The sequence below is a fragment of the Ischnura elegans genome, chromosome 1, assembly GCF_921293095.1.
Source record: "Ischnura elegans chromosome 1, ioIscEleg1.1, whole genome shotgun sequence".
NCBI classification, from domain to species: domain Eukaryota; kingdom Metazoa; phylum Arthropoda; class Insecta; order Odonata; family Coenagrionidae; genus Ischnura; species Ischnura elegans.
The window spans coordinates 13,082,766-13,100,058 of NC_060246.1; the positions used below are offsets into that span (position 1 = coordinate 13,082,766).

Here is a 17,293-nt window from a genome sequence, read left to right on the forward strand (position 1 = left end):
ACCCAGGCGGGATTCAAACCCGCGACCTCTAGGTTTGCAGTCGGGGACTTTACCCCGGCGCCACCGAGGCCGGCAGAGAATGTTATAACAAAAAAGTTTATAAATTTCGTTATATTATATGATTCATGATAAAAACAAAACTTAGACTGCTATTTGTGCCCTTCTTTTCCCTTTCAACATCAACAGATGATTCATACGAAAGCAAAATTTTTTCAGAAAATTAATTTGAGAGTTTTTGCTTTGAGTTGTTTAGTACTCGCCCAAGCCACGAGATCATTATTGGTTGGGGGCCGGTGCAGAAAAAAAGGCGCGCCTCAAGCGTAATATAAGCGCATATCGACTATCTGGAAGCATCTTCGCACAGGGGCGCAGCAAGGAATCAAGGCTAGGGGGGGTTTAGATGCAACTAATACCGGGGTGTGTGGGGGTATAGAATACCCTCCAGGATAAGCGGTAGGTGCGATATTAATAAATTGCGGAAATTTAATAAAAATGGTTCAAAATGGTGAGTTTTACGGCTTTCTGGGGGATATTTTATTAACCCTTACACTATTCTAGTAATAATATCAATCCAATTAAGTAGAATAGATTAAACTTAAAAATTTCTCTGGGCTCTGGGGGGGTTTTATCCCCCAAAACCCCCCCCCCTCGCTGCGCCACTGTCTTCGCGTGCCCGCATGTTAGCTCCGTGCCAGCCCAGGAGGGATTTATCAAAACCGTCCTGAAATCGGTCATAGAAATTGAGGAGGGAGCCAATTTTCAAGACAATGAGAGCCTTTATTGTTACATACACGCATATTGTTATATTTTTCCTTTATAGATAAAGATAAACGCGATCGACAAATGAGAAAAAAATCGAGAAACGCATACGAAATACGCTGAATAACATTCACAATATCAACGGGACTTTACTTATTTCAATTACCTTGTAGTATGTACTCTCCCGGACGATGTTTCTTCGATGCCAGACGACTCCAAAACACTTCCCTTGAAATTGTGGGTGTTTTCCTTGGCTTTTTTTCCCGTCTTTTCTCCATTTGTATTCACTCGTTCTCCAAATGCTAATTTAATTGCTCCTTCAAACCAGCGGCAGGAGCGCAGCTAAGAATTAAGGGTAGGGGGGGGGGGTTTAGGAGCAACTAATACTTAGGAGTGGGTGGGGTATTGCATACCCACCAGGGTAAGCAGGAGTTGCGGGGGTCCCCCTCCAGAAAATATTTAAGAAAAATAATTCAAAATGGCGAGTTTTACGGCTTTCTGAGGGATATTTGATTAATCCTAACAGTATTCTATAAGTAATACTAATCCAATTAAGTAAAATGGATTAAACTTAAAAATTCTCTGAGCTCTGGGGGGGGGGTTTCATCCCCCACAACCCCCCCCCCCCCCCCTAGCTGCGCCACTTACCAGCGGGGATATAAGAATACGCATACAGCTGTTATTTTTGCTCCTCGTCCACAGAAATACGAGGTGGAGTTCCTGTTGCAACAGCAGTGGTTCGATCCCCGGTTGAAGTACTCCAACGCATCCCGCTACGAGTACCTCAACGCCATCCACCACCACGAGGACGTGTGGCTGCCCGACACCTACTTCATAATGCACGGGGACTTCAAGGACCCGCTCATTCCCGTCCACTTCGCGCTGCGCATCTTTCGCAATGGCACCGTCAACTACCTGATGAGGTGAGCCGCTACGAAAGCAGCAGCCGAAAGAAGCCCTCCCCTCGGATCTTACTTAGGGGTGAGCGCGCGCTGCCGCCCAATCTATCGCGGCGAGTAGGGAAGATGCTTCGAGTAACGGGGTGGTTTCCTATTATTTTTTTATTGCCTAAATCGAAAGATAATTAATCCTGGAGTACGCATTCACGCTCTTAGATTTTTAAATGACGATATCTATTTTTCGCGATTAAATGAAAAGTGAAAATTTTCAAGCGCGCGGAAACGCGACGGCTAAGTATGAATGCTGGGAAAACCCCGTGTGACGTCATTCTGGTTCCCGCAGTCGCCGTGTGAGGTGACCTTGGGGCGAGGATGTGTGCGCCGCTGCGATGCAGGCTGCTAGCAGGTAGCGCTTGGCTTAAATAAGGATTATTAATACCTTATCAAACGAGGGAAACTTTCCGACCATAGGCAGTTTTAATAGGTGATTATTAAGACATGTTTCCCTGAGATCTGTGCCTAATGCATGCATTGGTAACCTCACACGATGTAAAACTCCTATCTACTCGTATAGAAACTAGGTCCCTGTGACGTCACGCGGAGTGGAATCGCATGAGCGCCAATCTGGCCTTTTTTAAATGAGGTTAAAATTGACCATTACCATTCGTTTAAACTGGGATTTCTAAAACCAAATAATTTGTATATTATGAATACACTAATGGTGGGTAACGAATCGCAATCAATGCCTTTCGTTTTCTTTGATGAAGGAAACTACCCTGTCGGAAAAAATGTATCATTCACCTTTAAATTCTTATCATTGCAGTTAAGATCAATTGCAAGCGGCTTGAAATGCATCTTAATGAAAAGAAAGTGTTTTTACACTAAATTTTTAAAAAATAACATGAGTTTTTTTTAATTAATAATATACCGTATCTACACAAATAAAATTGTTTTAAAAATCCAACTGATTAAAACCGGAGCACAAAATTTAAAAAAATCAGAAGTAAATATGTCAAATTACTAAAGGTTTCGCGGTCCATGTTTGTAGATTTATGGTTTTTAGGGAATATCCCGCGTCAGGTTATTAAAATGGCCGACGTTTCTTCTCCTATGCCGGAGACCTCATCAGGGCAAATGACTTTTTGACCTCATTTGCCCTGATGAGGTCTCCGGCATAGGAGAAGAAACGTCGGCCATTTTAATAACCTGACGCGGGATATTCCCAAAAACCATAAATCTACAAAAGTAAATATGGTTATGCCCAGCGCCTGAGCATGGATTTCAACCCGATCATAATCACAATATGGTATCCGGAAAATGTAAAATCACGCATGTATGCGTGCGATGGTATAGTGCGCTAATTTAGCCCACCATACCATCGGAGTCAAATGAAAGAGTTCTCTTTGTGCTACATCGTTTATTTATTAACACTACGCAAAGGATTACCCCGTTAGAGATAGAAAAATCGATTTCGATAAAAGTGAAAATTAAGTTTTCAATGCCAAATATCGAGCCTTGATCTCCGAGTGTCGATCAAAACTCGATTTTTCGACCCAATTCTTGACTATTTCGTTTGATTTCAGTAGCGTCACTACCACCCTATGGTAACGTCATCCGTCCCAAGTGATAGACATTTCTCTATGGCCGGTAAAATCGGAAATCACGCCCTCATCATCACGAAATCAGTTAATCTTTTTAAAAAATTTTAATGAAGCCGATCGGTGATTCCAAAACTTTAATGTGCGTGCATTTGTAAATGTTTACTACAAATAATTCACGCATTTATTCTGTGTAGTTTTTTTGGGTTTTTTTTTCTTTCCCTCAAATGTGTATTTTGAGTGTTTTTCGATTGTATAATATATATTTTTGCTCCCAAATTTCGATTTTTAATGAAAATTCGAACTTTTCATCTCAATTAAAAATCGATTGTTCGAAAAATCCATTTTTCCATCACTACACCCGGTCTCACAATGGCGGTCCTTCGCTCGGTTTTTTTTTGGAACTGAGCTAAGTGTTACTTAATTCATTTCATTTTTCTCCATTCATTTCACCGTCAGATTTTGTAAATAAATGGAAGCGTGGTAGCCTACTATAGGTAACTTGTAGTGCTCAGACCGGAGGTTCCCGACTGAATCCTTCGGCAGTGGCGGATACAGAAAAAACTCAAGGGGGGGCGCAACATATCTTGAGTTGTCTTTACCTTTATCGTAATAAAAGATGATCAAGTCACAGGCAAAGTATATGAAAATTTTATATTTAAGTGATTATAAACATGTAAAAGACAATGCCATCTTCATATTAAAAAGTTACAATTGTGGTTTTGCAATGTTCGGCAATACAGGCGGACCCGCAAGGGGGGGCGCGCGCCCCCTGCGCCCCCCATCTGTATCCGCCACTGTCCTTCGGACCCCCACCCCGTAAAAGAAATCCCTCAAGCCCGAATCAGCGATCCAACGTGGGGAGCTGAACTCCCTCTACCATAATAGATAATAGGGCAGAAATGGGAAATCCGCGCAGGGTTAGAAACAATTTACACTGTTGAGAGTGAAAGGCAGATGCAGAGGAAAATAAGTTCTAAGAAGTAAATATACTGCAGGTGCGGAGAGCATGAAGGTTAAGAGTAAGGCCCTTATGTACGGGTATGTATGGGCCATGGTTAAGAGGTAGGGCGACTATTTTTTGGGAGGAGGATTTTTAATAGTGAAAGTCCTTTTCGATGAACGGCAGTGTGCTGAAGAGCGATGTTGCAGCCATTTTCTTCATTCGCATAGCGGACGAAATTTAGATTTCCTTTCATCCCTCCTTTGCGAATTACCTACGCCTTAAGTAAATCCTTTACCGCCGAAAACTTTAGGGGAGACACCCCTCGCGTTTTACGATAACTTTTTCAGAGCGGAGCAACAAAACACTGCGCCATATTTCCAATAAAAAGTCACGACCATAGGTCATAGCAACCACCAAACAGCTCAAAACATCCAAAGCCTCCTACGCTCCCATGATGAGTGTGCTACGCCCCATCCTTACTCATAGCAAGGCCATATAGCCTTGACCATAGGTGCTACCCCTAGCCGCGGTCATCCCACAACTTGCTCGGGTTGTTATTGTCACGTGACATTGTGCGGTTTGCGATACTCGCCCATTGTCGGCAGTAGCGCAGTAGCCAATCAGACTCGTCATGTGATCAAATACTGTGATTCTTGTGCCATTTCAATCTATTCTGTGTTGGTCAATTATGTGAATGGTGGAAAATCGCCTGCTTTGGGCTCGCTCTTGAGGATCAGAGCAGGTCAACCACAACACTTGCTTGCGTGCATTCAAGGGGGCCAATTTCGTAAGCCTGTACTGTGTCACTCGCGAATCGTTGTAGAATTTTATTTCATTTTGATGATATCAGAGTCAACATGATTTTCTTTCTGGCACAGCCACATGAAGGTAAACAACGTAGGCCACCCATCTATTGTGGAGAATAGTAGGCTGACATTATGCCAGAAATGTTTTTCTTCCGTTGACGACGATTTTTTTGCAGTAAAATGTAGCAGCTGTGTTGTATGCCATGCACTGTTTCTTCTTTTATGCAGGCGGCACCTTATATTGTCCTGCCAAGGGAGCTTGAACATTTTCCCGTTTGATGATCCGCTATGTTCATTCGCAATGGAAAGCAGTGAGTATTTCATCTTTACTACAAGCGCATATCATGTCATTGGCTAGCCTGTTGAAACATAATACGATCCTTGCATCGTGCACGCTTTTTACTCATTTTTTCTCTTATTAGTCTGCCTCTAGTCGTAAAATAAATTGACTCAATTCTTATACTCTCCATTGCAATTCTGGTTATGCAGAGGTGTTAACTTTAATGCTAGTATTAACGTATTGAACCGCTTTTGGATTTTTTCTCCTTGTCTCTGCTCAAGTATGTACATGCATTGTCTGATATCTATATTGTCTGTTTCATGTTTAACTTACTCATTCCATGTGTTTACTTGTCTAACTTTGTACTCAGAAAAGAGAGATTTGGTTGGAAACTTTCCGATTTTATTATAGATTTTTTCCTTGTGTAAAGTAGCACACAAAGGCGGCACATAGAAGTATTAGCATCCATTCATGTATGGAAGAACGATTTACTGTTTTGCTTCAAAGAAGGTTTAGCAGAATTCTTGGGTCCATTGGTTTAATATTTGAACCTTCAAATCAATTTTATGGCTCAATAGAATAAGAGTATATTGTATTTCACCCTTCTTCCATGTGTATCCTTATTCTCATGATAATTCGTCTTTTCTTGCGTACTAGTATCCTATGAGCAAACTGCTGTGACGTACGTATGGAAAAATGATGAGGACACGTTGAGGAAGTCACCTAGTTTGACCACTCTAAATGCTTACCTCATCCGAAACCAAACAATTCCGTGCTCTACGAAATCCAGCTGGCGAGGTAAGGGTCTATTTGTTACTCAATATAAATGTAAGTGTCTTTGTCTTATGTCTTTACTAAGTGGTAGAAAACGTTATCATAAAGGCATTGCATTGATGGTGACCTTAATTGCTGGCATGTGCGTTAAATCCCAATCCTATGTTCACAAAATGTATATGATCCCAGTGTGGTTGCAAATCACTCAAGTATATTTACCTTTTTTCTTTCACTTTATTTTTGTCCCTTTGACTTCTGTGATAATGAAAAGTGTACTCTAAGAATTTTTCACATTTTTAGAGTGAATTATAAACCTGTGAATAGAAATGGATCGGAAAGCAAGAGGATATTAGCTGCTTGATTTCCTTTTGTATCTGTGGTCCTGGTTTGCTGTATAGTCAATGAACGATTGTTTGGTTTTCATTGTTATGAGAACTTGCATCCAATTAGATTTGCCAAATATTGTCTTTATCTACAAATAAGAAATCTAGGTATGTACTTAAGGAGCTAAGGAAATGTCCAGAGAACTGCTGCCGGTAGACTAGAGCAAATCTGTGTATCTCTGGTCAGTTTGATCTGGCTTGGTTAGCTTTTTATGGTCACTGAACTCTATACAATTGAGTTGATGTCCACTTCATCAGTGTAGCCAAGAAATGTGTTTCTGGCAATCTTTGGGGGGTTTGAGCGTTGTGCTCCTCTAAAAGACATTTGAAACCATGCGACCCTGAAATTCTTCTCATAATCTCTAATAACTCAGATAGGATTGTTGCTTGGAGGATAACGCACTGGGATGGCATAAAATAGTTTCAAGTGCCTATCAATGATTCATCTTCATTATCAAATTTTGCACTTTCGCCAATTTAAAACACACTGCTGATGACCATGGTGGGAAGTCTCAGACTTCAGCATGATTACACCTGATCCAGTGCTCATCGTTCCATGAAAATCATTCCATTTTTTTGAGTTCAGTGGGTATGGTAATACATTAACCAGGCCACATCAATGTGAGAAGCAATCTGAGTCCTCCCCCCTTTCAGTACCGGCCTGGGATCGATCAGGGTAGTGCTTGTCATTCTTCTTTTGTCTACTGATGGGTAACATCTTCCAATATTCATGATTTGCAGGAACTTCAGCTATGCATGATTTGTAGGAAATAGGCATTTGCCTATAGGGTATACACTACAGTGTGAAAACTACATGGCATAGTTTGTTAATAGCTAAATATGTCGTTAAAAGTGAAGCATTCACTTATGTTTACTTTGGTCTATGAAGAACTTCCAGATTGGTCTGAGTTCAGATTTATTGGAATTCAATTGGAACAAATGGCACTTATCAGTCTCAATGTTTCTTTTCTCTTCTGTTCTGCCATTGCTGGAATGTTATTAAATCTAGAGTACATATATTACTTGCAAAAATAGGTTGTAGTCAGTGAAGCTGACTTAGTGGTTGAGAGATGATGAAAGTGTGATGGAGGTAGAATGAATTTCAGGAGTTGATTAAGTTGAAGGATCAAAATACATCCAAACAAAAACAAGAGAAATCAATGTTCTATAATCAAATTCAATTTGTACTTCTTTGACTTTTGTACTTCTGTCACTCTCTCTCTCTCTAACTAAGTGCCTTGATGCTATTTTGTGTATATTATTTGCCAGAAGGGGGTCCTGCATTAAAATTGTCATTCCCTTCCCAATCTCAAAGGGACAGCATAAAGTAGTGATATGACATTGTGGCCTAGCAAAATTCACGGTTCCAGAATAATGCATTAGTTAAGAATTTATTTTAAAATCACAGCACTAGCAGATAGGTTTTTTTCTAGTATTAACAATTGGTAGCCCATGAAAAATAGTTGTTCTATATGGGAATTACCCAGCATTGAAAATTTGAAATAGAAAGGTAGGGAAAGATCTCTTTAACCCTTTTGCTGCTGTTCAATCTCCAAAAACCCTCTCCTCACATGCAGCGAAAAGGTTAAAATGCGTTTTGTGGGCCCATGGAGCAGGTACTTTAACAATGGGCGTGGTACACCCTCCCAAGGGTCGCTAATCCGGGATCCTACACTCGACGAGCTCACCCACGTACAACTGTCTCATCGACCCTAAAAACATGGCTACAAACCACCGGAAAATGGCCATTGTAGCAAATTAAATCGTTATTTTTCATCACAGAAACACTGTTCAAAGACGTGCTTGATTGGCAGGAGTGCGATGCAAACAATCATTTTTTGATGATCGGATTGATTGATTGATTTTCAAATTGCAGTCAGAGCAGTCACTTTTTGGGAGGGAGGCCCTCCGCAGGTAGGGTCGATGAGGCGGTCCTGCATCGGTGCGCTCGTCGAGGAAAGGGTCCCAGATTTGGGACCCTTCAAAGTGCTTTTGCAAAGGTGCTTGGCACGGAGGAAGAAAAAGTATGTTCACAGCAGTGAAAGGCTTAAATGATTTTAATTTGTCATAATTAATTTTACCTTGAGAAAGTGGTATTGGTTGCTGGTAACTTAATACATTTTCTAGGTAGTGGTAGTATTCATAATTTTTTAGTATTTAGCCCTAGAAAAATGTAGAAAGTTTAAATTCGTCTTCTTTCTGAGCATATTTACTGTGTAGAACTCCATGTATTTTAGGTGATGATGTTGGTGTATAGCTTTGGGGCCTTTTTTACCCTTAGCTTCTTCAGTTCATATGAGTAATGATTACTGAGACGTGGTTCATATTTACTTCTTTTGTGCAGGGGTCATTCCATTTCAAATCACCCAATATGAATAAAATTTGTTGCTCAACATATTTAATGGTCCTGATTTTTTAACATTGGTTCCCTGCAAGAAGACAATCACAATACACCATTTGAAAAAATTTACAAGCCGTACTTTTTTTGGCAGCCATTTTTAAAAGGGTGGCTGGGCAAATTTTGATGAAAAACGTGGTTTGCACAAAGTTTAATATCAAAGATATTTTAAAAGATATCAGAATAATTGAAAAACCTTTGTGTTCATCATGAAAAGAACTATTGGAAACCATTTTTAAAAATTTTCTATAATAACATACAGTCGGTCAAAATCTTTCTGTAAAATCTCGGGAAAAATTTGTCAATACTAACTTTTTAATGCCATAAATTTTTATGAAGGAAACGAGACTAACTAATAAAATGTTATTTCTGAGTTGAATACTTACAAAAACTACTTACAGTGTAAGTTTTAGCACTGAGAATTCACTCCTTTTTTTCTAGAGCTTGTCAAACAATGCCGAAAGCCTTTTAACATCGATTTTCGCAGGTCAATATCTAAAAAGGGACTGAATGAAAATAAGTGGAAATTTTACAGAATTTTCTTTATACACAAATAAATATCTCACAAAAACATTATGACTGAGACTCGACTATATTTAGAGTAGTGGAGGAGTGAATTTCAATAAAAATGCAACCACTTAACATGCTCCTGCAGTGCAAACAAGGGCTCGTGCAGCACCAGTTTTTAAAATTATTTTGCGAGTAGTTTTTTTAAGTATTCAACTCAATAATGACATTTTATTAGTGAGTCTTGTTTCCTTCAGAAAAATTTATGGTGTTAAAAAGTAAGTATGTATTGACAAATTTTTCCCAAGATTTTACGGAAAGATTTTTACTGACTGTATTTTATGATAGAAATTTAAAAAGAAACTGTTTCCAAAAGTTCTTTTCTTGATGAGCACTTAGTTTTTTTTAATTATTCTGATATCTTTTAAAATATCTTTGAAATTAAACTTTGTGCAAACCACATTTTTCATTAAAATTTGCCCAGCCACCCTTTTAAAAATGGCAGCCAAAAAAAGCATGGCTTGTAAATTTTTTCAAATGGTGTTTTGTGATTGTCTCCTTGTAGGGAACCAATGGTAAAAAAATCAGGACAATGAAAAATGTTGATCAACATGGCCTGGATGATTTGAAATGGATTGACCCGCAGTGGTTGAGCATGTTGCCTTGAAGTTTATCCGAGGACTCTTTTTCTCATGGGACAAGTTGTTGCATGCTCTATCAGAGCTGTTTTTTGAAAAGAATTGAGTGAACGGATACATTAGGTGCACTCTGCCATATTTGTGCCATTAGGTTTATTTTTCCATGGTATTACTGATATGTTTTAACCTTAAATTGCATAGTGTCTCAGGTAAAAATTTCTCCCTTGCAACTTGACTGAAACTGGGCTGAAACTACCTTGAAACTCACTGCCTTGCTTCTATGCTGAAACTGCATTGAAATTGAAACAAATCAGTGGAGTTTGGGAGAGGGATGGCAGTGCAGTAGCAGTGCAATTAAGAACTGCTACTCCAATGAAACTCCCTTGGCCGACTAAAGTGAAACTCCCTTGGCTAGCTACACTGAAACTCCCTTGGCCACTATCTAGACTGAAACTCCCTTGGCTACCAGCTAGACTGAAACTCCCTTGGCCAGCTATACTGAAACTCCATTGGATAGCTAGGCTGAAACTCCCTTGTATACCAGGCTGAAACTCCCTTGTTTGGCTGAATACATTTCCCCTACCCAATCCATTAAAATTCCTTTGTCAAATCATATGGAACACAGTAAATTAACAACTTGCGCAACCCAGCCAACAGTGGATGATCACATAACAGATTTCTCCCACAATTTTGCATGCATGATAAGAGATAAAGGGTGGATAGGTGATTGCGATCAACAATAGTTATTATAACTGCAATGACTACAACATTTTTCAAGACACAATTTATTAGAACATGAAAATACATCAATAAATTAATAACTGTTAAAAGCACAAACAAAAATATTCCAAATGAAAGAGGTCATGGAAGTTAGATGCTCCTGCAATAGAGAAGAAACATGACTGATGAGAATCACAAACGACTTAACTCAAAATCAAATTAGCAAAAGTGCACATAAAAAGCTCTCCTTTACTTGGCTTATTAGTTATATGGTGCATTAATGTGAAGCATTCAAATTATAAAAAGCAAAACTTTAATTATCACTGGGGAAGCATGCGCTTTGCATCATAGTTCAATGAAAAACGAAGCGATGACTCGTTACTTAAGCTATGTGTGAACTCCAAATGAAAACCAGGCAAGATTCAAAAAACATTCAGCAGTAACTAATAAGCAGTAAATATACATTGCACTACAGCGAAACCCACCCGCATTCCTTATTTCTTCGAAAGCCCGCTCGAGCTCAATGAGTCCGATCCTCCGCAGGATGACTAACGGACGGCGCGGCATCCGCGGCATTGATGACCGGTCGGTGTATTCTCCTCCTCGTCCGGGGTATCCATGAGGCAGGAAAAGTGGATGGCAGTCACCAAGGCGTTGAAAGAAGAATTCGTTATTGGCGGCATGAACCCCGAAAAAGGAGCTCGAAATCCTTAAACCCGCCTGGATTAAAACACGAACTCAATGTCAACGTTCTCATGGCTAAACATGGAAGGAATAAACATGCCATCAGAGAAGTTAAAACGCTTACCTCTAATTTTGACTGCAGTCACCACCACCGACCTCGTTCTCCCCTTCACCTTAATTTCGATTAATTCTTGCTGTTAACAATCGTCGAAGTACCGGGAAAATATTTATGCCATCAACCTTTTCATGCCAAAACCCACGCTCACCACTCGTCCTTCGCTCCTAGTAACTTGAGAGAAATAACGGCAACCGGCAGCTTGACACGCGGGAAAAGATGTACGTGTTGCCAAAAGCTAAATTTAAAAAATAAATTGCCGCTGTAAACCGGGGTCGCTTATATGTCCGGTAGATGGGTTCCGTAGGTTGGCAAAACTTATGAAGGGTAGCACACGTGCAGCAAGGGAGTAGCAGTTCAAATTCATGAGGGAGAGGGGATACCCAAATGCTGCAGCAGCTCTGTGGCAGGGCAGTAAAGGCATTCGGCAAGAGAGATTCAGTGGAGTTATTAAGTTGGCCTGGCCTATGAGCCTACCGTCCAGTTCAGTGTCAGTAGAGCTCATGTGCAGCAAGGGAGAAGCAGTTCAAATTCTGAGGGAGAGGGGATACCCAAATGCTGTAGCAGCTCTGTGGCAGGGCAGTAAAGACATTCGGCAAGAGAGATGAGTGGAGCCATAAATTCGGCCTGGCCTGAGGCTATTGTCCAGTTCAGTATCAGTGGAGCACACATGCAGCAAGGGAGAAGCAGTTGAAATGAAGTGGACTTGCAAGGGAGAATGGCATCAGAGTTTCAGTTGAGTGCCCTTTTTCTTGTTGAGGAAAAGGCAGTGCAGTGCAGTGGCAAGGTTGTTTCAAGGCAGTTTCCACACATTCAGTGGAGTTTCAGCACAGAATCAGCTCTGTTTCAAGGGAAAAATTTTTACTTGAGGTGTCCGTGCCGACACTGGAGGAAAAGGACTGCTTTTCAGGCCCATAGCAATGAAGGGCTGAAATGAAAGGTGACACTGAAGAGCAAATTTTTGGCATCTGCTGGCTTTAGTTAACCGTGTTACTGTGCAAAAACACATTTAGTATGAAATTAGCTGTTTTGTATGCGTATGGAAACAACTGCTGTAGAGGTGTAGCTTCAGCCTAAGGATTTCTGATGGCCACTCCTCTGGTTTCCCATCTAAGCATTTTTCAATAATTTTGATTTTTCATTCTATTAAGGCAAAAGGTGTTTGCCCCATGTACTGTTTCATCACACGTACATAAGTAGAGAAAACTATCAACGTGAAACCTTCACTAGTTCATGAAGTTCGCAGACCAATCTCTGTGATAATAAAATAAAAGGGCATGGAAATTGAAAGTTTATCATGGTATAAGTCTCTAAATTTATTTTTTGCAAAAAAAATAAAATGATACGTTGGCTATGTAAAAAAGTGAGTTTTGAAGCCATTGTAAATGGATGAATTTCAGTAATGTATTGAAAAAATAGAATGACAGAAACGCGCACATTGGAGGGTTCCACTTGGAGCTGGTTGGGGAACTAGAAGAAGACAATCTGTCAGTATCAGGAAGGGGTGAAGAGTGCTAGCATAGAGAGGAGAGGGACAGTGGAGGGAAGGAGCGAGCTCTCGTGGCCTTCAAAGCAACGAGCCTCTGGAGAGGGAGTTATGAATGAGGGAGTCAAGGGATGAACACACACAATCTTGCTATTTTGTGATGTCATTGCTTTCAATGCAGAGTTGGGCAAGCTATGTGACTTATGTATGTAGTTTGCGTTTCCAGTCTGTCTTGTCTTGTTTAAGTGTGCTCTCTCAATGCTTGTTTCTTTGAAGATAGTTCTGTGTAGACAGAGTTGAATAATGGCCTATCATTTTTATAAATAGAAAGCTTTGTGGTTATCTATTGGAGTAATGCAAAAAAATGGAACAAGTTTTTGTTAACGTGAAGTACAGAGTCTATTGGATCTGTCACATGAGGGGAAATGAAAGTTATAGTAATGGTCTTACAACATCAAGGATAGCATACAAAAATGATCCTTTGAAATTAAAAACTTCATAGTGCTTCTTGTGTGTGGTCAGCAAAATGAACTCTTGATTTGTAGATAAATCTAACTCATCTATCAGCTAAACAAAGCCATAAATCATGTTAGCTACACCTTTTATAACTTCAGAACAGCTGTACTGATTTTAATAGAATTGATTTTTTGGATTCGCATTGAAGTGTTGATGGAGGGTTTTGCAGAGTGGTGCTGTAGGCATTCCTGGTTGTCCTCAGCATTGATTCATCATTGTTACAACAGTTTTGCTGGCATTGCAACTGGAGAAAGTCTTCCACAAACTGAACAAACAGGACGCACCTGGCCTGTACCAAAGCTGTTATAAGACCTGCATCCAACTCTTCAAATGTGAAGGTGCCTGCTGCAATGGTGGTGAAACTGTCATGACAAAGATGAATTGACACGGAGGACAACCTGGAAGCCTAGCTGTGGCAATATAATGAAGTATTTATGTCAGGATTGAAACTGTAATTGATTTCAGCTCATCACATCACATTCAGCAATAGAATTGAGTTAGTTTATGAGCTTTGAAAATCAAAGTACACCCACCCTCCCAATTAACGCTGTACCTCAATAGGGCTGTTTATAAGTTGAAACTCTGTTCCTGTTTACCTCTCCCAGGTTCCACAATAATGCTCTTGAAAATTGTGAGATGCTCAGCGATTACTGTGCCCTTAGCCTCAGTCAAAATTGCATTCAACTGTACTCCATCTGAAGTTTTAGCATCCTATTTTCCAATTAAAAACCGAAAATCATCCGCGTCAGTTGTGTGCAGCTTGCCAAGGTGGAAGAATGTCATGCTGCCAAGTGCAATTCAACGAATATCTGTGACCCAAGTTAGAGAAAAGCGGAAGAAAAATGCCCATCAAAGGAAGTTTTGGGTGCACCGTATTGTGGCACAAAGAACATTAAAAGCTGCATTAGTGGCCATTTTTACTGAACTATGCGCGGATGAATATGATTTTTTCAATTATTTTCCGTGTGTCACCTTAAATCCATGGTGAAAAGATGCACTCGCACTGTTATCTCTAAGCTCACTCTAATTCTGCTGACAGATCTGCTTGGTCCACGTCAGTCGTCCCCATTCACGGGTAAGCACGAACCTGCCTATGTGGCCCGTACACACGAGGATGATCGGTGAGGTGGAGGGGGCCACTTGAATGGCTCCTCCCCATGTGGATGGTACGCACTCATGTGTAAGCTTCCATTATTATCAGTGGAACCTCATTCGCACGCATAGTGCGGACCGTCTGCATCCATTGAAACGGGCATAAAAGACCAATGTAAGATTTAAAATTCAAATTAAGTGTGTTATATTTACCTAATGGAAACAATATTTTTACTTGTCGTGAGGGAGATGAAAAAACTAGCACTCAAAGAAATGGTGAAAAGTTGTTAGGAATAACCTCGTTCAGTAAATTATACCCATATAGTTTGAAATACTTCACCATTTCATAATTTTCCATGAAATCCATCTTTGCACCCTTTTCACAAAATGTAAAATTTTTGTTTGGAAATCCACCTCACCATTATTCTCTATCTAATACATACATATATGAAATTCTGGTGTCACAGTTTTTGTAGCCAAAGTCCTCCAAAATGGCTTGACCAATTCCTATGAAATTTTGTGTGTATTCGGTGTGCCTGAGAATAGGATGTAAATTATTTTTTTATTGTTCCACAGAGCCTATGAGACCCTGGATTGGGCCCTCAATCATTTCCTTAATAAATATTTGTAAAGTTTGTTATTAATGCCTGCAGACCCTTTTTCTTCTGGATATTCAACCCTTTTACTGCCAGTCACATTTCAGGATGTGGGATGTACGAAGACTGCCAAGGCTATTTTCCGGAATTAGCAACATTTCAGATTTAAAAGTTTTTCAGCTACTTAATTTTATTTAATATGTCTAGATTTTTTTCCCAATTCTTAAGATATATTTACATCTTATAACCATGGGGAGATTATGGGGGTTTACATAAATTACAGCCGTTGAAAAGGCCATAATCACGAAAAAAAAGTGAAATAATTCTGGCCGATAAATCGGCCCGTGGCAGTTTTCGCTCAACCAGCGAGGGTCGATATATATCGGCACGGTGGCAGTAAAAGGGTTAAATCAGTGATAATAATCACGTATAGTTGAAGCATATACCATTGGAAAGAAAAATAAATACACATTCTTATTCTTGCATTTTAATTTTGTTTTCCATATAATTTAAGGTAAATTTTGAAAATACATTCATAAAAATGCAGAAATTTTAGTGTTTTTGGCTTATTGTCCCCTTGACAACTGTCAGTATCCATCCACTGAAATATATTCAAAACACTGTTAGATATTGGAGATGGAAATGTTGTCATGCATGAAAATATTGAATGCATAAAATTACCGACTGATTTCTGCACAATCATTAATTCGCAAAATGCTCTCACTGTCCAGATATTTCCCGATATACACACATAATACATGAATCAAGAGTGACTAGCAGATAGAGCAATTTTGGCAGCAAAATATGTAGCCATCAATGGTTTGAATTTCAAGATACAACAGTTCTTACCAGGGAACTTGGTGTCATGCAAATACATATATCGATGCAGTTTGCAATACAATCGAAGCTGTAAATTACTCAGCAGAGTTTTGGAACTCATTGGATTTGCCAGGCATGCCACCAGTTGGGTTGGATCTCCAGTTATGTTGCTTTGTAGTTTGAACCCACCACGGCTGTGCATTGGTATGTGATTAGTTGTTTAAAAAATTGATGAAAAACATTGTCAACGCCAGCATTTTGATTAGCAGTATCCAAGTTGAAGATGTATTATGTACTACCAGTAATCCATATTATTCCGAAAGCTGTGCCAATTGAATTCTAACGGGTTCAATTTCCAATTATATTGGTGTTCGCAATGACAATCAATAAATCTCAAGGTCAGAGATGTGTGTTTGTGGCTTAGATTTGGGCTTTTCATATTTTTCCCAAGGACTATTATATGTGGCATGTTCTCACGTGGGTAAACCATTGTTTGTTTGTGTTGGCTAAATATGGACTCGCTAAAAATATCGTTCACTCCATTGCATTAAGTAACTGATAATGTTTCTTTTTTTAATTGCCATTATTTTGCTATGGAGATGTAATTAGAAATTTATTGATTTAGATAATAAAAGTAAAATGACGTCAAAAAATAAATGTTTTGTGTTTTGCCATTTTTATAGGTTGTCATTGGTCATAGTGCGTCATTCCTCTTACAGTCATAACCACATCCCCACACACAACAATTTAGTTATTTTTAATTTGAATACCAAAATATTCACTAGAAAAAATGTATATGGCAAAACAACCTTTGCTGGGTCAGCTATTAGTATATGTATGTATATATATGGAAAACAATGGTCTATCATCACTATTATTAATTGCACGTTTTAATATATGCTCACCATTTCTAATCATTTCATCTTAATCATCTTTTCAATTAAAGTACAATTTTCCTTTTGTTTTCATTTTATTAATAGCTATTTGCTATTTAAATGTTAGTGGGTAAAAATACAGTTTGTAAAGAACTTATCTTATATAATTGTAAGGCATATTTTACAATAAAATTTTCAGGTAAATTGTCAGGCTTCTTCACAATTCATATTGCTTTATCTAAATGGTCGGTAAACTTTATACATAATTTATAAATCAATATGTTCCTTTTTTGTTACACTAATTACGTATTTATATATCTGCTTTTGCTATGAGTACAAGTTGACATCAAGATAGTCTTTGCCTTTTTTTACTCTGCTTTGGACTCTAGGATGCAATTCTAG

At 39.1% G+C, this 17,293-nt stretch overlaps 1 protein-coding gene across 15 annotated transcripts in view; it reads left to right on the top strand.

Annotated features, from left to right (window-relative positions):
* The window catches only part of LOC124155779 (glutamate-gated chloride channel), a 661,010-nt gene that overhangs the window by 562,552 nt on the left and 81,165 nt on the right, over positions 1-17,293 (top strand). For all 15 annotated transcript variants that reach the window (XM_046529880.1, XM_046529974.1, XM_046529888.1 and 12 more), the window contains exons 8-10: positions 1,462-1,682; positions 5,237-5,319; positions 5,946-6,086. In XM_046529880.1, the coding sequence (XP_046385836.1) occupies positions 1,462-1,682; positions 5,237-5,319; positions 5,946-6,086 (445 nt within the window). The remainder of the gene's footprint in view (positions 1-1,461; positions 1,683-5,236; positions 5,320-5,945; positions 6,087-17,293) is intronic.